Here is a 26028-nt window from a genome sequence, read left to right as displayed (position 1 = left end):
AAGGGTGTGATGAAAGAGGACTTAACACAAAAGCCTTGCCAAGCGCTTCTGCCTCACCTGAGTCCGGCCTGGCCTCAGCATGTACAGAACTATGAGCATTTCTGAGGGAGAGCAGCCTAAAGATGTAAAGGCAAAGCAATGTAACCTTCACTAAACTCGAAAATCTGTACAGTATACCCATAATCCAATTCACTTTTCCGTAAGCATTTACCAGGAGCCAATATTCATTAATTAGCCAATCTAATAAGAGAACAGACCGACATGAAAGTGAAATGTCTCTCATCTTAAAAACAATGTAAGGGTTGAGCTAGTCATGCACACCACAAGGAATAACAATTGTCCTGACGGATGATTGGTCATAGAGTAGTACAAGGATGGGATACGTTATCTGAAAACTTAGAACTATGGAAAGGCCATCTTTCCTTGAGAATATATTAATCTAAAACTCTTTTTCTGTGGTAATAAAACAGTACCTTGTACTTGATCCCAAGTAAGATATAATTAATCCTCAATAGAGGCAAAACAATGCTATTGTTTTTTTCAATGTTCAACTTATTAGTAGACAAGTTATCGAGATCAAAATGTTGGAAAAGATCCCTAATCTGGGGACACCAGGTCCTGAGCATTCTGGATAACAGGTCCCGTACCTGTACAATGTGACCACTGACCACATGATATACATGATGAATGTGAGCAACCGTGATTACATTTTTTTTTGTTTATGCCTACATAGGAGCAATAGCACATAATACAGTTATAATACAGAATATATGTATGCCATTCCAGATGGATTTCTTTTGATGGTAATGCAGCCATGTACATTCGCAACTGATCAGCTGACCTAAAAAAAAAAAAAAAATCAGGGGCTAGGACTATAATCAACACAATTTTCCCTCTGATGGAGGGGTTGCTTATGGTTTGGATTGCAGAGACTCTCTCTAAACCACATGAAGAATATTATGTTTGGATTTGGCTGAATACAGAATCCTCTGCAAATAATTTGGCTAAATGCAAATCCTAATTTGTTTATTCCGATTTGTGTAACAGTGCAGCAATTCTTTTATTTTCCTCAATCAGTTCAGAGCAACATGACTTTAAAGGAACAGTAACACCAAAAAATAAAATTGTTTTTAAGTAATCCTAATACAATGCACTGTTGCCCTGCACTGGTAAAATTTGCACATTTGCTTTAGAAACACTTCTATAGTTTATATAAAAAGCTGCTGTGTAGCCACGGGGGCAGCCATTCAGGCTGGAAAAAGGAGAAAAGGCACAGGTTACATAGCAGATAACAAATAAAACACCATTGTATTGTACAGAACTTATCTGTTATCTGCTATGTAACCTGTGCCTTTTCTCTTTTAAATGGCTGCCCCCATGGCTACACAGCAGCTTTCCTTGGGCCAGGTTGGGCCCTATGGGAGACTTTCCTTGGGTCAGGTTGGAGCTGCAGAGTGCCATTGAGCCCTATGGGAGGCTTCCCTTGGGCCGGGTTGGAGCTGCAGAGTGCCATTGAGCCCTATGGGAGACTTTCCTTGGGCCGGGTTGGAGCTGCAGAGTGCCATTGAGCCCTATGGGAGACTTTCCTTGGGCCGGGTTGGAGCTGCAGAGTGCCATTGAGCCCTATGGGAGACTTTCCTTGGGCCAGGTTGGAGCTGCAGAGTGCCATTGAGCCCTATGGGAGACTTTCCTTGGGCCGGGTTGGAGCTGCAGAGTGCCATTGAGCCCTATGGGAGACTTTCCTTGGGCCGGGTTGGAGCTGCAGAGTGCCATTGAGCCCTATGGGAGACTTTCCTTGGGCCGGGTTGGAGCTGCAGAGTGCCATTGAGCCCTATGGGAGACTTTCCTTGGGCCGGGTTGGAGCTGCAGAGTGCCATTGAGCCCTATGGGAGACTTTCCTTGGGCCAGGTTGGAGCTGCAGAGTGCCATTGAGCCCTATGGTAGACTTTCCTTGGGCCAGGTTGGAGCTGCAGAGTGCCATTGAGCCCTATGGGAGACTTTCCTTGGGCCAGGTTGGAGCTGCAGAGTGCCATTGAGCCCTATGGGAGACATTCCTTGGGCCAGGTTGGAGCTGCAGAGTGCCATTGAGCCCTATGGGAGACTTTCCTTGGGCCGGGTTGGAGCTGCAGAGTGCCATTGAGCCCTATGGGAGACTTTCCTTGGGCCGGGTTGGAGCTGCAGAGTGCCATTGAGCCCTATGGGAGACTTTCCTTGGGCTAGGTTGGAGCTGCAGAGTGCCATTGAGCCCTATGGGAGACTTTCCTTGGGCCGGGTTGGAGCTGCAGAGTGCCATTGAGCCCTATGGGAGACTTTCCTTGGGCCAGGTTGGAGCTGCAGAGTGCCATTGAGCCCTATGGGAGACTTTTCTTGGGCCAGGTTGGAGCTGCAGAGTGCCATTGAGCCCTATGGGAGACTTTCCTTGGGCCAGGTTGGAGCTGCAGAGTGCCATTGGGCCCTATGGGAGACTTTTCTTGGGCCGGGTTGGAGCTGCAGAGTGCCATTGAGCCCTATGGGAGACTTTCCTTGGGCCGGGTTGGAGCTGCAGAGTGCCATTGAGCCCTATGGGAGACTTTCCTTGGGCCAGGTTGGAGCTGCAGAGTGCCATTGAGCCCTATGGGAGACTTTTCTTGGGCCAGGTTGGAGCTGCAGAGTGCCATTGAGCCCTATGGGAGACTTTCCTTGGGCCAGGTTGGAGCTGCAGAGTGCCATTGAGCCCTATGGGAGACTTCCCTTGGGCCAGGTTGGAGCTGCAGAGTGCCATTGAGTCCTATGGGAGACTTTCCTTGGGCCGGGTTGGAGCTGCAGAGTGCCATTGAGCCCTATGGGAGACTTTCCTTGGGCCGGGTTGGAGCTGCAGAGTGCCATTGAGCCCTATGGGAGGCTTCCAAAATCATGCACTGAAGGTTCAAAGCCGGAAAAGTTTTCATGTAGTTTCCGATCGAAAATTTTGTGACTTTCGGATCACAACCACAATATTTTGGCAAGACCAAGAAAATAATTTTCATGCAATTTTCGCACATCAGAAATTATCGTGGTTACTCCCAATTTTTTCCAATCGCACTTTTTTTAATAGTGAAAATTTGTGCTTTAATGAATGGGCCCCTTAGTGTTCAGATTTGACTGAATCCTGCATTTATTACATCCTTCAGTTCTGTAAGGCTGATTAGAAAGAGCAAATGATAATAAGAATTTCATGAAATTCAGTAATTAGTATCACTCATCCTGCTCTTATTTATATACAACACTATGTGGGGTTTCAATTCAGTGCATCTGGGACAAAACATAGCAGCCTCCCTTTATTTTTATCTTTCCATCCTATTTATAACATTGGCAGCTAGCCTCATTTTTACCAGCCAGGCGAAAAACAAAAATTGGAAACAAAATGGGGAAATCCTGTAAATTTAAAATCTTTACTTACCAGGCAAGCAAATGTAGAAAAGCAACTAGACTGTACCCTGCAATTAATTTAGACTAATGTCAGACAAGGCGGAGAGAAGCTCGAAACGGCTTTCCATTGGCACAAAAGGTACAGATGGCTTTCAGGTCACAGACAGCATTTTTTTTTTTGGCCATTGACTGCCTGTATCTGCTGTGTCTGGTAGTTTCCATTAAAGTCATTTATCAACACTGAGCATATTTGCCTTTAGGCAGTAACCCATAGCAACCAATCAGTGGTTGGGTTTTTTTAACCAAGTAGAGCAATGAATGCACAAATCTGACTGGGTTCCTGCCCATGGGCAGATTTCCCCACTGTTAATAAATTACCCTTAAGGTGGCCATACATGTAGCATCGGTCGTTCCCACCCCCCACTGACATTCATGGCGGAATCGTCCGATATGGAGGTAGAAACAATAGAAATTCTACCTCCTTCTGCTGATTCAGCCCCGAACATAGATTTTGCTTGGGTGCCTTGAGGTTTCGTACGATATCATTGGTGCGTGTATGGCCAGCTTTAAAGGAACAGTAACACCAAAAAATGAAAGTGTATAACAGTAACTAAAATATAATGTGCTGCTGCCCTGCACTGGTAAAAGTTGTGTGTTTACTTCAGAAAGTCTACTATAATTTATATAAATAAGCTGCTATGTAGCCATGGAGGCAGCCATTCAAAGGAGAAAAGGCACAGGCACATAGCAGATAACAGATAAAACACTATTGTATTCTAGAGAAATAATCTGTTATCTGCTATGTAACCTGTGCCTTTTCTCCTTTTTTCCAGCTTGAATGGCTGCCCCCGTGGCTACACAGCAGCTTATTATATAAATTATAGTAGTGTTACTGTAGCAAACACACCAGTTTTACCAGTGCAGGGCAACAGTACATTATATATTTATTACTTTAAAGCTCTTTCATTTTTTAGTGTTACTGTTCCTTTAACCCTGCAGACCAAGTAAATACTATATGACTGAAAAAAATCACAAGAAACATTATAAAAAAAAAAAAAAAACAGGCCATTCTATTGAGTCCATTTTCAGGCTTCATTATTTCCAGGGGCTACAATATGCAGCATTTAAGTGAACCCCCACACACAAAATTCTACAATAAATGGCTGAAGAACATTGTTGTTCAAGAATATTAAAAAGGGCTTGCATTGAAAATGTGTTCTGCTCATTATTTAGTCTTAAAATCTATACCTAGCTGTCCACAGCATGGTTTAATTGTAGTGGTCTCCCTTCATTGGCAAAACAGTGAAAGGGCAGATAATTAGCTCTCAAGGAACTGTCTTTGCCTTTAGCTTTAAAGATAAATCCCACCCCAATCATTTTTAGCCACCGCCCCACCTCCGTTCCAGATTTCACCCAAAGGACTTCAGAAAACAGCCTTCCTGCCCCATTATCAGTTCTCCAAATGCAAATTTGTGCAGCAGGGTTAAGCAGTCGCCATGTTTGGCTACATCACTTCCAGGTTTGGGATGCCTGCCAGTGATCTTCATTTAGACATCAAGTACAAAGGAGCAGGCTATTTCTAAGAGTGTCTTTTGTGTGGTTCAGAAGGGGGCAGGGGCAAGGCTAAAAAATGAATGGGTAGGGCATTATACATCTTTATTTTATAATAATAATTTTCCTTTATACTGAACTGTGAAAATGTCCCACCTATAGTGGAAGAAATGTTTATTCATTTATATGTTATTTATTGCCATTCATATATCTAGGCTGTCCGAAAGTATGTGGGAGGGTGCTTGCATTTACTTGGCAAATAATTTCCCCATGCATCATGATGTTCAACATCAGTGTAGGCTAAATGACCCCTTTAGGGTGACTCAGTATATCTTTACACAGAGTAGTATCTTTCACATTTAAGAGCAAGTGGCAGAAAAGATCAAATACAGCAAAGAGGCAAAATGTAATTATTATTATTATTATTATTAACTTATACTGTTTAAAGCAAAATTTATTTTAAAAAATAGGGATTTTTTTTTAAAGGGCACAAACTCTCCTCCCTACCAGAGTTTCAGGCTGAGGAAGTAAAATTGTAACAGGCAATAACCTCAATAGGCAGGGGTCTGTCTGGGGCCATGGTCACTTGCGGTGTTCCAATGCACACAGACGTATTGGGACATGTGCATAAGTCATCAGAGTCCCTGGGCCCTCCTGACAAATAGGCATGCAAGTGCCTCCATATGCACAAGCATCTGCCATATGTCAAGGTATGTACATCTCACATGAGCGTAATAACAGCCAGATTGGTATAAGAGTGTGCCTAAATGTATTGGAACACTGCAGCTGGCAGTGGGCCCAGACAAAACCCTACCATTGCCAGTGGTATTCCGAGTGCAGTCTGTGCCAGCTAACAGCTCCAGATGGGTGGAAGAAAATTTAGGGTGATAAGTGCCCTGAACATTTTCAACACTTGCTGTAATGACTGCATTATTTTATACATAGAGGTATACTGGCTTCTCACTTGGAAGTCATGAGAGAAATTGTAGCGGACTTAAAGAGAAATAATTCTTGAACATATGACTATGAAGATTTTCATTCATACAGGTCATGGTATATCTAGTATAAATAAATCTAAAGCAACTGGACTAGTTAAGTAATCATTGAAGACGTTTCACTACTCATCCAAGCAGCTTCTTCAGTTCAACTGAAGAAGCTGCTCGGATGAGTAGTGAAACGTCTTCAATGATTACTTAACAAGTCCAGTTGCTTTAGATTTATTTATACTAGAAATATTTGAACAATTTCAATGCAGATCATCATTCAGTGTTGTTGTATTCATAAGCTGGAAAGGAACTTGTAATTAAATACAGCACTACGCACTGATGCTTGAAACTTGATACTTTCCAGAGAAATTCCCAGATAAGCATGCACACACCAAATGGAGAGAGGATAAATGTTTCATAGCAAGCTTTACTTTAAAACACAGATTTTCCAACCAACCTCTCAATACAGGAGAGACTAATCCCATAATGCTTGGCTACCAAGTGTGTTAAGGATATTTAAAAAAAAAATTCACCTTATTGGTTCCAAATTAAGGGTAATAAATAACTTATAGTCAATCACAACTGCCATCACCGTTCTTGCCTTTTCACACTCTGGATATGCCTTATAAGAGATCCAAAGAGTCATCCGGAGCTCCCTAAAAAAGGAGATCAGAGCCTGGGTGTATATTGAAGGAGGAATGTGCTCTGAGTCCCCGTGGACTGATGGAGGAATAGATGAAATGCTGTTAAAATTATCATGAGAAGGAGGAGATTTTCTCCCTCACAGTGCAATGATCTTGCCTCTCCTGAGTCACAGTGTTAAATACTCCTCTTTGTTCCCACAATGAGCAAGGAAAATGGGAGGATTTTTCATACATGAACAACTGATGAGGGGAGAAAACAGACTGAGAGGCAGAATCTTATTAGAAGAGGAAAGTGACAGTAGGTAGGGTGATGACACAGCATAGAAGATGCTAATTCCTTTCTTGTACAAAGACAGTTTCTTGTGGACACAAACCAGCTTCTTGTAACGTAATGTCATAGTCCAAGTGGGACAGCTTGCGCCGGGGAAAGTTTGTGAGGAGCTCAAAGCGTTCGTTGGGATAGCCTTTCAGTTGTACATGTCGAACCAATGCCTAAAGGATGACATTTATAAAGAGAAAAGTAAGCAAGAAAAAAAAACTATAATCACAAAATAACGAAAGACTAGAGCATTTAAGAACATAAACACTTACAGCCAGATATCACTAATATATATTTAGACAAAATGGTGTGACTGCTCAAAGCAGCATGAATTAGGTATTATCTAGAATGTCAAACATTTTCCAGACATGAAAGTTTTTTTTTTTTTTTACAAGAAAACAGAATGACCATCTATCATAAAAGTGCATAAAAGGTCCATCTGAAATCTTCATATATTATATATGACCAGCATCTGTTTAAAAGCATGCTACAGAATGCATTGGCTGCAACACATCTCTGAGCAGCAGGAATGCAATTATTATCTACACTTTAGAAATCCTATACCATAATCTGTATTCTATATAACGTACACACAAATATACAGTATGTTTATAACTTTTCATTAGTTAATAGTTGTTGTAGACCTAGCCTTGCTTAGGTCTCTCTAACTTCCAGAGACACCTTTAAATAAGCTGGACTTAAAGTAGACATATTGGATAAATGGGAAAAAAAGGTAATTTTGTAGGCAATTATGAATAATATCCGGTGCTGGTTTCACTTTGGGCTAAAAATTAACCCTATCTGTAACAATGGCCCCTTTATTGGAGCTCCCTATAGATCCTCTCACTTCTCTGTCCGAGTTTGAAATGAAGAGTGGGCGTGTCCTAACGGTCCCTGCCAGAAGCACAGTAGGAGGGGGAGAGCCAATCACAGCCCTGCACTCACACAAGCAAAGACAGGCTTTAGTTCCCTATCAGGTCAGCCTAGCTGCTGATTGGTTCCTATCCTACAGTGCAGGGTACGGAGGGCCGCCGGCTCCCCAGCTCATCCAGAGAATTCAGCCAGCAGGAAGTGGAACAGATGGGCAGGGCTAGTGGGGTTTTTGTGGAATTTCTCAATAAATCGGTCAGAAACACAACTTTTTTTAAGCACAATCCTTCTATATCTAGAGGAGTATAATTCCCTGGTACATTCATAATTTTTATAGGATATGTCTCCTTTAAGCAAGGGTACCTGAAATACTTTACTCGTGGCGGATTGGCTACAGGAGCATTTTTTGCCTGGCAATACACAGTCACAGGTCATCCTGCATAAATCTCTCTTAGTGTAAACTTGTGGGATCCACAACAGACACTTTCTTCACTTTAACACAGGGGTGACCATTTCAGCATAAAACCCACAAATCATAAAAATAAATCCTGCCTCTGGGCTTTACCTTCACACATTTGACGAGTTCGCTCACTACACTGGGCCACTTGTGGACTACCAGTAAGAAAACACTAATGGTTGGGATCACCCCAGTACTCACAATACTTCTTACTCAGCTTCCTAACTTTCGCAGTTCCTCGGTAACTCTCAGTTGCTTGGCCATGGCTCCCTCCGCTCCTTGCCGTGGCAGGCAGCACCCCCAAGCCCCTCTGGGAGTTCCTAACACAGACAGGTAGGTTTCCTGCTTTGTGTCCCTGCACTGAGAGATCTTACACACATTCTTCATACAATTAAATACCTTTCCACAGGTCAGCCTTCCTGTGGAAAGTGAGCTCCAGTATGTGAGCTGGACTAGTGGAATGGATCGCCTGGTTTACTTATGGTCCCAAAAGTGCCATTAACAATTATCACTATTTATCACTTATGTATCCCAAATGCAGGTAACCTACAGTGTTTCTGCTGATACCAAAGGATACATACTAGTGACATGTAGGGTGTGCTTTAAACACTTCTGTAAGTAAACATGTTTAAAGTAAAGTCCACTTTAATAAAGGCTTTATGTATGAAAAAAACAAATAGCAACCGCTTGCTTTTCAAGTTTTGCAAACTACAGCTCCCAACAGAATTTAAAAGCTTCAGGATTTTAGGGGATGCTGCAAAATGTAGTTCAGAGCTACCAAAAAGCAGCAGGTTTAGTCGTAACAAGAATGCAGAGGACAGCATTCTCTCTGAGGTTTCAGAGATATAGGAAGCGTTGCAACCTTTTGCTAGAGCTTGTTCTACCTACCTATTCAGAAGGCTGTATTATACAAGTGTGAAAACATAATGAAACTAATGGCCCTATAATAATTATACTCAGAATATTTAGTTCCCAATATTTTTCCTCATTCACTTACCATTAGCTTGGCTTGTTCTGGTAAGGCAATCTGTTCCTTCTTCCCATCAGGATAACGCAGCATCAACTTTGCTTTTGGTCCTAAAAATAAATGACAATTTTACACATACTGAAAATGATGGATCAAGTTGAATGTTTACTTGCAATACAACCAAAATATGTGTGTGGTGGTAGTTTATAAAAAATTCTGGACAGGTCATTCTTTCCAGCTTGTGATACATATGTACAAAAGTGTAACCAGTATGTTTCACAGGCTCAATAGTTTAAAGGAGAAGGAAAGGTAAAAACTAAGTAAGCTTTATCAGAAAGGTCTATGTAAATACAGCCATAAGCACTCACAGTAATGCTGCACTGACTTCTCTGTCAAAAGAAACAGGATTTGTTGTCTCGGTTTTCCTGTGCCAGAGACATGCAGCTCTCTCCTCTCCCCCTCTCCTGCTCCCCCCCTCCCTCAAGAATGCTAAGAACGCCCTCCCCCCCTTAGGAATGTGTGATCTGAGCCAATCAGCAGGAAGCTGTCTCATAGTCTTACTAACTGCACATGTACACCGGTCTTGGCCTTGGTGCAGGAGCGAGGCATTATGGGAACTATTTTTATTATTAAGGGCACTATTGAGAGAACTGAAGGTATGCCTTAGCTTTTCCTTCTCCTTTAAAGGGGAACTCTGGCTTTCAAACCAAAATTTGCCCCACACAACACAGACACCCTTAATATACCTATCACTGTAACTATGTTCCTTTTATATGCTGAAATCGAGCTGCAAAAGAGTTCTTCTCTTTCTGCATCATTTGGAATCCAGGCAGGGGAGGAGGGCCTAAAACACTGAATTTACAGACTGTAACAACTTCTCCACAGCTTACAGACAGCATACAGAAACAACATAAACCATAATTCATTGCACTGTGATGTTTCTCCATTACTGCTATCATGTCTGCAGGGAATTGTGAGATTTGGAGGATGCAGGATGAAGGCAGGTGACTTCTGTTACATTATTTTTTTGTCTCAAAGTAGTCAGATCAGCAGGAGAATAGGGGGCAAAGATGCATAAAATTGTTTTCTTTTCACAAAGCTATATATATTACTGCAGTCATTTTATAATTTGGGCACTCACATCATATACATATATTTTAAGTGCTATGCATCTCAAATAAAAGTTAAAACTATATTACACTGCCTGGCTCTCCAGTAGATCCTTGATGATTATATGATAACTTTGTGTAGGACTGGTAAACCTACTTCTGTTTGTGGAGCAGAACTTTACTACACTTATAGCTTATCAGCAAGCTTTACAGTTAAATATATTTTAACCACATTTGACAGCAGTGAATAAGGCTTGCACTGATGAAGCTAAAGATACTATACTATGTTGATCTTTTCATGGATTTTCTTACATTGAAAGAAGATACTTTATCCATTTATACATTTCATTGAATTATTCTAATTATAATGAAAGTATTGCTGAGTCTCGCTTCTATTTTTATTAAGGGGGAGAAAGCCCCTTTTACCTGATAGGCAGGCATGCAGGAAGCACCTTGAATATAGAGAAGAGGTGGTGAATAAGTGGATAAGTGCATAAAGCTGCTGTCCCTGGAATGTAAGATAGTATGCCTATGCCTTAACACAAAAAAACAAACATTGTTGGGTCTTTAAAGATAGATTGTAGGATTCACCATTATCAGATACATCTACTGAACACTCTGATTCCCTGTGACGTTCTTCACTAGGTGCTGTATCTGTTTGTGATCGATGGTTCGAAGTTTCCTCCACAGCTACCGGATGTGTCCTGCCCACTGCTTCTTTCCTGTGATTCGGGTCTTTCAAGGTGGACTTCTTGGACTTGCCGCAAGAGTCTGGTTCTGCAGATAATTCTGCAGCTGGCCTCTCCTCATCCTCCTCATGGTCAGAGCCACAAACAGAAATGAATTCTTCGCTACCAGAATAGAGTTCTGATTCGGACTCCTCCTCACATCGAGGGGTTTGCTTGTTGACTGCAGAATCAAAATGAGTCTCTTGCAAAGAGGCACGAATAGCAGCTTCTAGTTGGCTGTCTTCACTTGCATCTATTAGATTTTCCTAAAGAAAGTCAGGAAATTATTGTAAAATACAGATTACTTAATTTGTTGATAGTGAAAAACAATGTATTGGGGTTATTTCTACATGTTATCGAGTAACCATTTACTTTGTACTCCTCCCACAATTTATTCCTCCATAAAAAATTTTTACTTATTTTATCATTTCTTCATTCACTAAAAACCACAGCTTGTATTGCTAAGTGCAATAAAAATACTAATCTAACCATAGCTAACTGAAAATATTTGGTTGATGGTCTTGAAACCAATTTTGATTTGCAAAGGGAGAATGGTCTGTTTACAAATTGTTATGTTACTTAAAAACCCTTTACTGTTAAACAGAACTGATGTGAAACAAGTCATAAAAAAAAATACTGAAAAACTAAAAATTCTCTATGACTCCTGATCTTGCCTAACCCCACAGCTTGTGTCTAGTGTCCCCATCTCTAATGAGTAAAGGCATCTTTACCTCCTGGTTCCTTTACCACATGTATATAAGCGGTCTGTGTATGGATGTGTACACCCTTATATTACCCAGAGCTACAAATTATTTTAAGGAGTTATTATTTAATAAGTTTTTCATAACTTTCATTCTCCATTGCACCTAGCTTTCACACCTTATATAAGCACCCCCGCCATTTCACTACCATGCACATTTGGTTACTGTCACTAAGTAAACTTTGCATGCAATGTAATTCTGCAACACTAATTAGAATTCAGTTCTTTACTTACAGAGCGTAATCTTTTTTTAGGGGGACTGCATGAGAGGCCATCAAGCTGCCCATGTTCCCCAAGAAATCCTGTAACTTGTTCCACAAAAGAATTAGGATCTAGCTTGTGCCATTCCACTAACTTCTGGCCTGCATACGAGAAGCAACAGCAGAAAATGAAATAAATCCAAAGACACGTTTACATCTAAACATTAGGAAGGTTATTCCAAATGCAAATATCTTATCATATTAATGTAATGAACCAAGATGCATTAAAGCTCTTTGGGCAGAACCATTTTACCTCCTGTATCAGTTATTGGCTGCTTTGTACATAAATCCATGTGCTCAATTATTGCACAGTGCTATGGAATATGTTGGCACTTTATAAATACATAACAATAGCAATAACGTTCAAGATGGGCTGGCAGAATTACAAAGTTTTTTACCTTTGGTGATTCTGTACAGCTGTTTCATGTCAGTATTTTTTAAAAATACAGATTTTTTAAAAATACTGACATGGAACAGCTGTACAGAATCACCAAAGTTAAAAACTTTGTAATTCTGCCAGCCCATCTTGAAGGCAAATTAACACATATAATTCAAACACTGAACTCTCCTAAAAAAATAAAACCAATGTTACACCACCATAGACTGACACTTATACAGATACAGCTCCGTTATATGTCAATTAACAGCAGTTATCTAAAACTAGGGTGTCAAAAATAACAGGGCAAAAGAAAAAAATCAAAAGAGGTGTAACCACAAATAAATGTATATTGGAAAGTTATTTAAAAACTTAAGTTAGAATGTATAACTTTTATTACATTTTTGAATTCACTGCATACAAAAGAAAAGGAGATGCTTACATAAAAGAGGATAGCCTTGAAATAAGAAGACAATAAATGAATGATACCTCTTTATTACCTGTACGAGGGTCCAAGATAGAGACATATGGGAACTCTGGCAACTTGTAGAACTGAATATATCTTTGACCTTCTTCGCTGTCATGATAAACCTGCAAATGATGCAACATTAATAGACAAACAGTGAAATATTTTTTTTGTAATGGAAACATTACAAGTTTTAGGGTGGGGGTGAAAAATGAATCATGTTTAACCTTAAACATATCCACAGAGGTCTTAAAGTATGCCACAGACTCATGGTGTGCATTTTTGACATTTGTTGCCCATTGGAAACTCCTTATCCAGATAAGGATAATCTGAGAAGAAGGAAAATCATTCAAATCTATACAAAATAAATAATAAAAACCAGCTGCAAAGTTGCTAAGATTAGGGAGTTCCATAACATACTAAAAGTTATCTTGAAGGTGAAGCACCCCTTTAACATTTCAAAAATATTTGTTGCTCTTTGTAAAAATCTAAGTAGGAAATGCCATGTAAAATATGTAATGCTACAGGGAAAATAAGCAGGATATTAGGCTACGGGGCTGAACATTTGCTCTTACAAAACAAACATTTAAAATTGTAAAAGCTGCAGAGATAGACCATAACAAATTATTGGCAAATGAGGTAGAAATGTGTGAAATAAACAAAATCCTCCACTTACAAGAATAATGTCATGTGATGTAAATACAGAAAAGCAACATAACACTGGAATTGACAGAATTGCTTAGAGCAGGGGTCCCCAACCTTTTATACCCGTGAGCCACATTCAAATGGAAAAAGTTTTGGAGAGCAACACAAGCAAGAAAAATTTCTGGAGGTGCCAATTAGAGTTATAATTTGCTATTTTATAGCCCATGTGGTGACTGGAAGCCTACAGAAGACTCTGTTTGGCAATTACACTGGGTTTTTATGCAACCAAAACTTACCTCCTAATAACAATTCAAAAATAAGCACCTGCTTTGAGGTCACTAGAAGCAACATCCAAGAGGTTGGCAAGCAACATGTTGCTCACAAGCCACTGGTTGGGGGATAACTGGCTTAGAGACTATATAAAGCATGGCTCCCTATATATTAGCTGACAGTCTACCAGCTTTGCCTAAAAACAGTTCCATTAGACCAACTGTCTGAATATATCTCATAACAAAATGCCTTGGAAAATAAATGTAAAATAACTTGGTGGAAAAAAAAGTATTAAAAATGGTTTATTAATGGTCCATTTATTTTAAAGTCAGGCATTTCTTCTTATATGTGATTTAGCACCATGCAGCATGTTATCTGATATTGTCTATTAAGAAGAAATGGTTGCAATATTTATAGTGGTGTATATTTTATTTTAGACCAACCTAATGCTATAAAATAAGCTATTATATTACACTACCGAGATTAGCTAAATTTTTTTGCCCAGGGTCCTTCCCTAAGCACATTGATTCTCTATTTTTGCAATTTAAAGGAGAACTAAACGCCTCCTGCTAGCTCTGCTGCACTGTTGCGCTTGTATAGGTCAGCTTTACTATCAGAGACACTGTTTACTGAAATTGACTCTGTGGAGAGGAATCAGGCAAGAGGCTCATCAGATGGCAGTGGATAGGGGTTTTTGTCGGGAAGGGGGTTAGTTTTCCTTTATGGTATTTGGATATCTAAACTGCTAATACCAGGCTTTTGACTCAGCGAGTCTTAGGGTTAACTTAATACAGAAACTTCACAGAAAGTAAATAGACCGATAAGGTTGCAGACCTTCAAAAGAGAGCTGTTAAGCTAAAAGTCTGGTATCTGAAATCTAAAACTGCTAATATCTTAGAAACCACTACAAATAGAAAATTAATGTTAACTGCAAAGGGTTTTAGAGGGCCAGTCTGGGGAAGTTAACATAATTTTTGACTAAAACTCAGCTGTATATTTAAAATTCTAAGTTGTAGCCATATGCAGTTATTCCTTAGTTTGCTATATGTACCACAAATGAGTGGGTAATTAAAACCTAGGCCAGCTGCCATGTCAGCTATTAATGAAAAAAAGAGAAAAGTAAAAGCACAAAGATGTATTGGGCTACATTAGTTTAAGGTCTTGCCTGCCAGAAGATGAAATGCTCCCGTATGAGTGTCTTGACTGTGTCATTGCTCCAGATGTCTCTATTCAAGCACTGACAGGCAAAATCTTGCACATTTTGAATGTTGATCATCAGCCACTTGTTGTGCAACTGTCCACACTGCTTGGCCTAGAAAACAAAAATCCAACAAAGTCAATAAAAAAAGGTAAGCAGTGCAGGAACAATAATCAATAATGTTCATTCTTTGTTTATGGATGAATACAGGACCTTTACTTTGACAAACATTTTATACCATAAAGCTTATTTAGGAGAGTAACCATACCCTATTTGCCTGGCACCTATGGAACAATAATAAGTGTGTTATAGGCAGTTTTAAGATGTTATCTCTTTTCTATTGCTTCTTATATTGAATTGAATATTTTGATTATACAGGTATATTGGCATTCTGTTACCCAGAGTGCTTGGGACATGTGGTTCTCCAGGTAAGGGATACTTCTATACCAAATGAAGTAACAAGTGAGGCAGCGCGTTTGCATTATGAATCATACAACATATGGCACTAAAATAAAAGCAAAGGTATGGAACCTGTTATTCAGAATACTCGGGACCTGGGGTTTTCTGTATAAGGGGTCTTTCTGTAATTTGGATCACAATACATTAAGTCAACTGAAATATAATTTAAACATTAAATAAACCCAATAGGATTGTTGTGCCTCCAATAAGAATTAATTACATCTTGGTTAGGATGAAGTACATGGCAGTTTTATTTGTACAGAATAAAAGGGAATCATTTTTAAAATTCAGATCTGCTTATAATGGAGTCTATGGGAGATGGCCGTCCCGTAGCATAGAACTTTCTGGATAACGGATCCCATACCTGTACTATCATGCTGATGCTCACATTTCTGGGTTTCCAGGTATCCTGCAGGACTATGAGGATATTTACTGGCAGCTGCATTTGGAGAACAAAAAGGGGGCAATTCACAAAAGTGATGATATTGAGACAAAATAAAAGTGGTGATAGATTTGTTGGATTTTCCACCCAGTTCACAAATCTCTATCTCCACTTTTGTTAATTTGTCTTTTAAACAGACAGTTTTCAGATTGTCATTTTGACAACATTTTTTTATGAATTGGCCTTTAGTTCTTAGTAAATCTGTTGGTGCCATCAAACCCAGTCCCACAGCTACATGAGCCTTGGAATAAGGATTTTGCATTTAATTTGCCATTTGTAATTTCACTTTAGGGGCATTTCCTGAAGGGTAATTTTAGTCTGCCCAGGAAAACTATACATCAGTTTTTTCAGGACAAGCTGGGCTTTTAAATGTTTTCTATTTGTCTGTGTAATTCCACTTCTGTAACAAGATGTAAGGGTCTAAATACTTTCTTCTCTAGCCCCTACTCATTACTGGTCAGCAGCAATCCGGCCCACACACCAACATGCCCAGCGAATAGAGGTCCAACAGGACTAGGGTCCACCGGGTCTTTATCCAGTGCCCTGTTGGCACTGTACCCCATTATCCCAATTTGGGTGTATGTGCTGTTCGCTGACCACCAAGATGGCTGCTGGGAACAGAAGGGGCATAGCTAAAGGTGGGGGCCAATGTGGTCAAGCAGCTCTGTAGTTCTGGACATGCTATGGGGGCACAAATTAGTTGAGGAAAATGTCAGTGAAGTGATTAAAAAGGGGGCACTGATGCTAAAACTAAAAATTTGCCTGGGAGGCTTTACTTTTTCTTTAAATAAAAATGTATACAATATATTCACTCAAAATGTTATTATTAGGCTAAAACTATCATAACAATGCAAATGTGAGGTAAAAACTTTTTATGTATTAGATATAAATTAAACTTTTTTTTTTAACGGTGTTTTAATTGTTTATAAAATGTTAAAGGAACAGTAACACCAAAAAATGAAAGTGTATAAAAATAATTAATATATTATGTACTATTGCCCTGCACTGGTAAAAGTTGTGTGTTTGCTTCATAAACACTACTACAGTTTATAGTAGTAGTTTATGTGTAGCCATGGGGGCAGCCATTTAAATTGAAAAAAGGAGAAAAGGCACAGGTTACTAAGCAGATAACAGATAAGTAGCATAGATTCCCATTGTATTGTACACAGTTATCTGTTATCTTCTTATATAACCTGTGCCTTTTCTCCTTTTTTCAATTTAAATGGCTGCCCCCATGGCTACACAGCAGCTATTTCTATTAACTACAGTAGTCTTTCTGAAGCAAACACACAGCTTTTACCAGTGCAGGGCAACAGTACATTATATTTTAATTATTTTAAAACATTTTTATTTTTTAGTGTTACTGTTCCTTTAATGAGGCATACTGCGCCTGTTGTTCTAGGGTCAGACAGAAACTTGCCCCCTAACAATAGGCTGCTAATTTCCATTAATATGTTAATGATCCCCAATGGGGCCCCTAACAGAGGTGTGAAATGGAGCCTGGGTGAAACAAAACTGAAGAGCTTAGAATTGGTCTGACAGAGTCACACTGAGCTTTACTCCATTTTGAAAATGGGGGGAAAAAATTTTGTTAAAACTATGTATAAATGTCGTTTAAACGACAAATTCAAAAAAGTGTCTGTAAACTGAAAGAAATTTAGGCGGTTTTCTGTTTGTGATTCTGGAGAAAGTGTTTTCCACCAGTTTTTCCACCACTTTTACTCAAAGGGGCAACAGGTGTAGTCATTTTGGCAGAATGTCTTGTTGCCATAAAACATGGCCCTCTGCAGTAGGTTTTTTCATTTATTTATTTTTGACTTTTTTTAACAATAGTCTGAAATGACAAAAAAACCTCTGTGCTTACTGAGCACTTCTATGAATAAGCATGCACACATTTAGCACTTGTTTTGGAACACCAATAAGGAAATGACCTCTTCCTCATTTAAGGAAATGACCTCTTCCTCATTTTGCTTGCAAAATTACACCACTGCCAAATGTCAACTAAATTATCACAAATGTTGTTCTGTCTTTTGTACCCCTCTATTCTGAAAAGCGCTGTGTAAATTAATGGCGCTAAATAAATAATAATAAATTCCCTTTCCCCCAAGGATCTGGTTAAGTGTTTATCAAACCATGGAGATTCATCTTCCCCTCTAAAAATGAAACAAAATTTAAAAAAAAAGCTTTCCTGTAAACATAATCATGTTTCTATGATAACATGACAGTTCTTTGATCAGAAACTCAATACAGTTATTGGCCACGTTATAAAGAATGTTTGGGGCCTAGGGTTTTCCAGATAAAGAATGTTTCTGTAATTTGGATCTCTACACCTTAAGTCTGCTAAAAAATCATTTAAACATGAAATAAACCCAATAAAAGTGTTTTGCTTCTAATAAAGGTAAATTATATCTTAGTTGGAATCAAGTACAAGGTACTGTTTTATTACTAGAAAGAAAATGGAAATCATTTTTAAAAATGATAATTATTTGCTTATAATGGAGTCTATATAGTTATGGAAAAATGGATTTGAGGCTTGCACAATACTGCATGGAGGTGGGCCCCCGCCTTTTTTCTCCCTTCTAAACTGGCGCCACGATGGACTACAATGTAATTTGCAATTCTATCTGATTGGATGGGGCACGCTTTTTGTTTTGCTGAAGTTGACACAAACATAGATAATCCCATACTGCTGGACTGATAAGTACAAATTGAATAATACAGTAGAACTTCAGGACTTTTCATCACCATATTGCAGGATGCGGTGATGGAAGAAGACAAACTTTTTCTATTCAGGTGCATTGATACACAGAATGACATTGATATTAAGCTACCGATAATATAAACGCATTCCAACTAACCTCAAATTATTTGTTGACAAACACCATTTTAGGATTTTTACAACAGCTTCTTGGATTGGTCATATAACCTGCACTTTATTGGGATGCACCAAGGGTAGTCCCAGCATATATATATTCCAGCATTCATATACAGCATATCGTGCTTATTTGTTCGGTTTTATGATTAAATACAGTATATGGCATAATTTGTCTGGCCAGTTGATGTTTCATATTTGCGTACTACACACATCGCTGTTTATAGAAGGGTATTGTGATACATATATATTGGGTGTAATTATTAAATTATGTCAGCAGTGGTAACAATAAATATTGGTTTTATTTAATTTTTGGCAATTATTTTGTTCTACTAAAATCATCCTGAGGTTAAGTCCCATTCCAATTATTAATTAGTTCATTATATATAAGGGAACACCCTGTATAACTGAAATCTATAGTATTTTTGTTTTTACATTGAATAGTAATGCATAAGTGAAAATAAGAAACTTTTCAAACTGTCTTTTCAAAGGAATACTTTGGACAGGCTGACACAGATCTGGACCCAAACTTGAAACTGGAAGCAGCTTGTTGTTTAAAAGAAGTCTAGTTTATTTTACGCCCTTACATACCCTAATCATATGGTGGCACAAAACGGACAAGACCTTTTCTTTGATTATGTAAAGATGTAAAATAAACTAGCACTCTTTTAAACAATAAACTGCTTTCAGTATCAACATTGGCACAGTCCCTCTGCCAGACTGTCCCTGTTGTTCCTTGTGCTGAAGGTTTGGGGCACGTGCACCCAAATTTTTGACGTGTAATGTTTTCAGTTTTTCACTTAGCTGATTAGCTTTGCTACTCCTTAAAGAATCAGAGCTGGAGGAAAAATTTGTTGGGGAGAACATTGCAGCTCGAGACACAGAGCAAATCCCAACAGAGTCCTGTATTTAATGCCTGCCCACAGTAGGTGCTGTGAATCACCTGGTGCTTGCACTTTCTGACAGCGAACCCTCAAGTTAGCATTCATGACTGGTGTAAGCCTAGTTGTCTTCAGTGCTTGTAAAATTACCCATTAAATTATCACAAAATTCCTTCCCGTTATAGAGCTGAAACAGTGATTTTGAATTCTAACCCCCATCAACCAAAAAAACCTAACTCTTTACAAATAAATGTGAGCTACATTTTTGCATGTTGACAAAAGAGTGGGGGTTTATGGGCATATTTTGTAACACTGGGAACATTTGCAGCAGTGCATTAATCAATAGCAACCAATTAGCAAATTATATTTGATCAGATTTAAAATTAACCAGAATTTGTACTTTCAAGAATAAATTATTTTCTGGGGTCAACTAACTCTTGACCCCAGAACATTTTCACACATAAGAAGTAGGCAGCATTGCAGTAGCAATATGCACTATCCATTTTCGGGTTACTATGCCACATAGTTGTAGTACTCCTCCTCTTTGTCCCTATGTATATATCAGCATTAAGATGCTATATATTGCAACTTATGAGGCATCGGCATGAAGTGATAGCTGTTGCTTACAAAATTATGTTCACTTATGATACAGTTGACATTCCTTTATGCTGCATGATTTGTTATTTGGTAGAATCCAAAAATGTATTTTGTAAACCCCTACTCCCAAGATTTATTGGATTACTTCCACTTCTCATGGAAACATCCCAAGAAAGCAAGCAACCAAACTACGTTCCCCCCCAGGCGTCAAAAAACAAACAGATTGTTGGCAACCTACCCACAGTAAAAAAACATTTCTCATAAGTACGAGTATGAGCTAAAAGTTTAAATTTAGTTATATATGTTAATTTTAAAAGGCTTGCACCTTTAATAATGTTATCCAAGAGACATACATGATAAGACGTTACAGAAACTACTGTAATAGTTATGTCTAAAAAATGAAAATAAGTTTAAAAAGGGATTTTTTTTGCTGTTGATACATTACATAAAAATGATTTAAATTTTTGTCTGCTCCAAAACTGGAAAAATGCATTGCAATAGTAGAACTAATGTTTTTAATTCTAAAAACATAAAAGTACAATTACAAGGCTATTTGGGGTACAAAAGATGCTTAATTGACTAGTCATTTTTCTACTGTATCTTGTTTAATAGACAAGCCCAGAGGTTCAGCAGCCCTACAACAGTAATGACCAAAAGCAGATGTCAGGCAACCTTTTGAGTAACAGGAGCACTGAACATGCTTACTGTGTTCAGGGAGGTTGTTAAAAGCTAAGTTTAGGGTTTACAGAAAATTTTCAATACATTAGCAGTAAGTAAGGTTATATACAGTATGTAACAGATGCTGTTTCTACAGGGCAGATTATTAAATCAATTTTATCCACGTTAATCGCAGGCCGAGAATCCGGCCTGCATGACAGGGGCTTTAGTTCTCCTTTAAAAAGGTTAATGCACAATTTGACCCTTGATTTTCACAGACCAAAGTCCTGTACTCCTCACGATAAAACACATCACACAAGGTTAAACTGAGAAAGGTTTCATGGCCCAACTCACAAATTCAGGGTTTTCCCAACTCAGTTTCTTCAAGCTTATTCTGTGTGCACTGCTGATCCAAACACTTTAATGGGATGTCAGGATATCTTCCTTTAGGAATAGTACTTCTCCTTTTTAGATGCTCTGAAATTAGAAAAAACATGGGTAATAGCAGAACTGCCTATGCTATTATCCTGTTTTGTTCTAATTCGGCAATCTAAAAAAAGGAAAAAAAGTACAAGAGCTCCCTACTTTTGACAGCATTGCTCTATGTCAGGGGTGGGCAAATTATTAGGCTCAGGGGCCTCAATGACTTTTAAAATTTGACAGACGGGCCAGGCCAGTATCAGACACCGTCTCTGTTCATCAGTCCCCTAGGTTTTGCGTCGCTGCGCTTACATGCAGTCTTGGCGCCAAGTCTCGCGTGATAAGACTTGCGGAGTCGGGATTTTCTGAAGGCATGAGTAGCGAACTGGGACTATGATCTCTGTTAGGAAAAGCGAGACACACCAATCCTCCGGGGGCTGGATTAAAAAGACCAACGGGCCGGACGTGGCCAGTGGGCTGTAGTTTGCCCACCCCTGCTCTATGTGCTTAAAACTACTTTGTTAAAGTTAGTTATTTTCCCTAAAATTGCATCAGCAAGGTCAAGTGTGTTACCAATACATTAGAAGATAAAATAAAGATGCTAAATAAAGCAAAATCGGCAAAGAAGCTTAAATTCTCAACAAAAAAAAACACATTTCTGTGGCCATAAACATAAAGGATTATAAACAGAAGCACCTAGTATCTAGGAGAAAGAATATTCTTTTCCATCTCTAGAAATACTTGTTGGTAACTAGAAAAATTATCACAAACATTATTTATTTATAAACACATGTGCTAACTTGCATAAGTGTGGTATCCAATAGCAACCACAAGGCCTTGCTATATCTATTTAACTTGTAGCAGACTATGCAAAACTAATTGTTGGTTGATTGCTATAGGCAATTGCACTTTTGCAAACATGGCTGCTAAATTGTACATGAGGTCCAGTAATTCCTCCCTACTAAATTCTAAAATATTGTAAAGTTGTAGTGATAAATTTAAATAAAGCATATGCAGTAGTAGTAGATGGGAATTATACAAAATAGTCCTGGTGCAGTTGAAGATATTGGGGGTCAGATCTTTGTGGGTCATCCATGCACTTGTATGTTTCACATGTAAAATGACTGTAGTAGGCTATGAAATAAACACTTCAGATACAGATACACTGCTTAGTGTACTTACTGTCTCAAAGCTGCCTTTGTGCATAAGATCAATAGGGGGTCTGAAAAGATCAGCCAATGTGGTGAGCTTTTTATCCACTGCCCCTCCATTCCTCAGCTCCTGCTCCTGACGGACTACAGTGCCACAGAGAGAATAGGGAAAAAATGACATAATTAGATAGATATCTGTTAAAAGACATTACAAACGAACTAAAAATATTGTGTCGTGGGTCTGTGTTTTTCGGTAAAGTTGGCAAGCAAACAACTTCCAAAATCCTGAACATGATGATTAAAAACTGGGCTGTAATGAATTTCTGTGGCTAGCAGGGTTATGGTGAAAACAACTGCCCCACAAGGGATACACCCTAATCAATCAAATTAATACTAATGCCACACTATGATGTTCCAAATAAAAAGTGCATTGTGTGTTTTCCCTCTCAAGCACTGCTGAAGTCTAAAAAGAAATATGCTGAAGTCTAAAAAGACAATATTCAAATTCAGCATCTAATGTTTTTTTTAAATATTTTAGATATAGTCAATTGTGCGTCAGTGATTTGAGAACAATGACCTTAATTGTCCCTTTCGAACGGCCAAGTGGTATAATGTAGCCAATGTTAGCAGTAATTTGTATAATGCATTAACAACATCACCCTCCAGTTTTAAATTAAAATACAGATACTCACTGGTCTCAGTCTGGAAATCTCTGAAGCCATCAAATATAGAACGAGCAGGTCTTCTTCTTTTAGGAGCTTAAAGGACAAGGAAAAGTTAATATAAATTAGTCTGTTCATATACTATACAGGGGTAACTCAGTATACTGAAGCACCTCTCTTCCATCTCCAAGCTTTTCTTCAATTTTTAACTCACCACCAAACATTTCAGGCTCCACAAGGATTTCTTGTTTCTGTGGTATTGGCGCTCGAACATCATCACTTAAACTGGGGTGGGGGGAAAAAGACAATTAGCAACTAATGCATAAAGCAAAGCTTTGGGTTGTGAACACATGATGTCCTTAGAACAGGTATTGAAACACTTACTCTGGAGCAGGTCGGGCTGTAGATGATCCAGCAGAGCTTGTGCTAGGCTCCTCAGCTATACCACCCCCATCTAAGAACATGGTGACAGCCATCTCTAAGTTATGATTACATGCCTCCAGCATGTGCTTGCCCACACTTTCACTGGCACCTGCAGATACATTTAAGAGAAGACAAGCATTAATTTTCTAATACAGTTAGATTCTGGAAGCTGAAAATGTGTTTTAGTGTTGAAATATACCATATATTTACCATAGATTTTAGAATACTACCAATTCCTACCAAATCTGCCCAAGCAGGTAATCAGTAAAATATCTCCAACACATTTACCTTGGTGCATTTCCTACCAACAAGAAATTATTTTAAAGTCATAAAATGAAACGCTCACTTTTGGTCCCCTAAAATACACACATGATAATCAAATGATAATCTTCCAGCATTCACTACATTTTATGAATTCCTTTGGAACTGTTAGTATTGAAAGCACACAGGAAAACAACCCCCCCCCCCCCCAAAAAAATACGGAAAATAGGCCCTTTCCTAATGCTGAACAAAGAGGGTTTAAACTGAAAGACCAATAGAGTCCCAAAACAGCTGGCATAAGAATTATAGCTAGAGATGCCCTGAATACAGAATTCAGCCCATCTGAATGGAATACAAACCATTAAACTTAAGTGAATTTAAATTTGGTGAATGTAAATTAAGGTTTTGGATTTCACTGAATCTTTTGTTATGGATTTAGTATCTGACCAAGTAAAAAAAAAATTTGATGTTTTTGACCACAACTGTCCTCTGAGGGAGAACTGTGACAATGAAAATACTGTCTCCACTGCCAAGCACTTTGATTTTTTTAAATGGCAAACGTGGTCTGTGGCAAACCCTACTGTTGGAAGCAAGGTACTGCTGAGTGCTGTGTGCTTGCTACTAACCAAGGGGGACCTGTCACCCTAAGAAATAATTCCAAACTCTTTTCTATTGCTTTTGTCAAGTAAAATGAACAAGCTTTGCATCATGCCAAAATCTTGTTTATATGCCAGAATGAGGGACCTGATGCCCAAGCGCTGGCTACACAATTAGATGGTGAGGATGGAGGGGGAAAGAGTGCTGAATTGAAAGTGAAATTAATTGTCTGCCTTGTCTCTATGACTAAAGGCCCCCATACACGGGCCGACTATAGCTGCCGATATCGGTCCCTTGGACCGATTCGGCAGCTAATCGGCCCGTGTATGGGCAGAACAGAGCGCCCTGGCCTGAAATTGGCCAGATCTCGATCGGCCAGGTTAGAAAATCCGGTCGGATCGGGGACCGCATCGGCTCGTTGATGCGGTCCCCGAACCGACTGCCCCATAACCTCAAATGTAATCCGATCGGGCCCACCCGTAGGTGGGGATATCGGGTGAAGATCCGCTCGCTTGGTGACATCGCCAAGCGAGCGGATCTTATAGTGTATGGGCACCTTAAGGCATAGAGGCAGGGAAGGTAATATATGATTGACAGCTGGGCTTTTTAAATGCCTTTACAATGGGTATGGATGTGTAAAAAAAAAAAAAGGAATTTGTGTTTCACATGTTTAATTTGAAAAGGACTTTCATTTCACAGCTTTTTGTAATTGGGTGACAAGGCCCCTTTAAACCATTTGGAGGGGGAGGAGCAATAATGTTGTGACCACAAAATACATACAAACAGAAAAAATCCTCTGCATTCATTTATTAATAATATTACTACTTAACATATACATAATAGGTGAGAGTAGAGGATTTCTAGTCTTCCTCTGTACCTAAACCAATCTAACAGAGACCAGGTCTCCTTTAGGTCAATTTAAATCTGGGTTGTAACACTGAGACAGAACAAGTAGACAGCAGTGATGTGCAATGACAAGTACCATTCAAACCACTGCCCATTTCTCGGAAAGTTGCTTACACTTTTATATTCTTTCACCATAAAACAATTTGTTTTTGAGGTAGAGGAGCCAGGGGACTGTATCAGCCCAATTCTGTCATTTCTAATTCAAACCAGTCACCAAACCCAAGAACCTCACCAACACCCAGGCTAGCGTCCATTCTAAGGGAGACTTCTACTAAAACTAAAGCAAATATTTAGCATGTATACAATGTGCAACTTTTGCTCCCTGCATGCCAGGGCAAGAGGCGTTATGTGGGGTTCGTACTAAGCCCTAGGACTCAGACAGAAGAGTACCCCTGCCCCTGCCCTAGCCAGTCTATAGACTAGAGTGTAGGAAACCGGAAGCGCCTATGTATGTAGCTCCAGAGGCACGGCCCCTTTCACTATGTGGGCAGTCACATACTATGACGCGTGTGCTACCGTGAGCCAAGCGCACACAACCCTTCCCGTTCCTTACCGGTTATTGCTATGAACTCCCTTAGGAGTTGCTGAGAGACTCCGCCATCCTTCTCCATCTTTCCCCGCGCCAAACAACAACAACCGCTGACGTACCTGTGCGCCAAGCACTGCGCATGCGCGGCCCGAAAGAACCCTCCGCTTTGCACTGTGAA

The 26028-nt window shown here is 39.3% G+C and overlaps 1 protein-coding gene across 3 annotated transcripts; it reads right to left on the bottom strand.

Annotated features, from left to right (window-relative positions):
• Positions 1–277: 277 nt before the first annotated feature.
• Positions 278–26028, bottom strand: ubxn7 (UBX domain protein 7). 3 transcript variants are annotated; one of them, XR_004222767.1, is made up of 12 exons: positions 25875–26028; positions 23519–23666; positions 23349–23419; positions 23165–23230; positions 22504–22616; positions 14961–15107; positions 12915–13005; positions 12013–12140; positions 10882–11284; positions 9212–9291; positions 6458–7060; positions 278–841 (listed from the first exon to the last, which is right to left on the bottom strand). XR_004222767.1 is itself a non-coding variant. In XM_002943056.5 (11 exons), the coding sequence occupies exons 1-11, from the start codon at positions 25930–25932 to the stop codon at positions 6899–6901; spliced, it is 1467 nt and encodes a 488-aa protein (XP_002943102.1). In that variant the 5' UTR covers positions 25933–26028; the 3' UTR covers positions 6332–6898. The 3 variants fall into 3 exon arrangements, 2 of the variants coding, with proteins under 2 accessions (XP_002943102.1, XP_012826683.1); XM_002943056.5 differs by lacking the exon at positions 278–841 and having other exon boundaries at positions 6332–7060; XM_012971229.3 differs by lacking the exon at positions 278–841 and having other exon boundaries at positions 6332–7060; positions 25970–26027.

This window comes from Xenopus tropicalis, chromosome 5 (assembly GCF_000004195.4).
Source record: "Xenopus tropicalis strain Nigerian chromosome 5, UCB_Xtro_10.0, whole genome shotgun sequence".
Lineage (NCBI taxonomy): Eukaryota > Metazoa > Chordata > Amphibia > Anura > Pipidae > Xenopus > Xenopus tropicalis.
This window is presented reverse-complemented; position numbering and strand designations above follow the sequence as displayed.

Bases quoted from the DNA above. Each gene is read 5' to 3' on its own strand.
- ubxn7 (XM_002943056.5), bottom strand. From the start codon at position 25,932: ATGGAGAAGGATGGCGGAGTCTCTCAGCAACTCCTAAGGGAGTTCATA. The intron at 15,108-22,503 runs GTAAGTACACTA...TTTGTTTTCTAG, and splicing joins ACAAAGGCAGCTTTGAGACA to GCCAAGCAGTGTGGACAGTT. The intron at 7,061-9,211 runs GTAAGTGAATGA...GTCATCCTTTAG, and splicing joins CAGAACAAGCCAAGCTAATG to GCATTGGTTCGACATGTACA.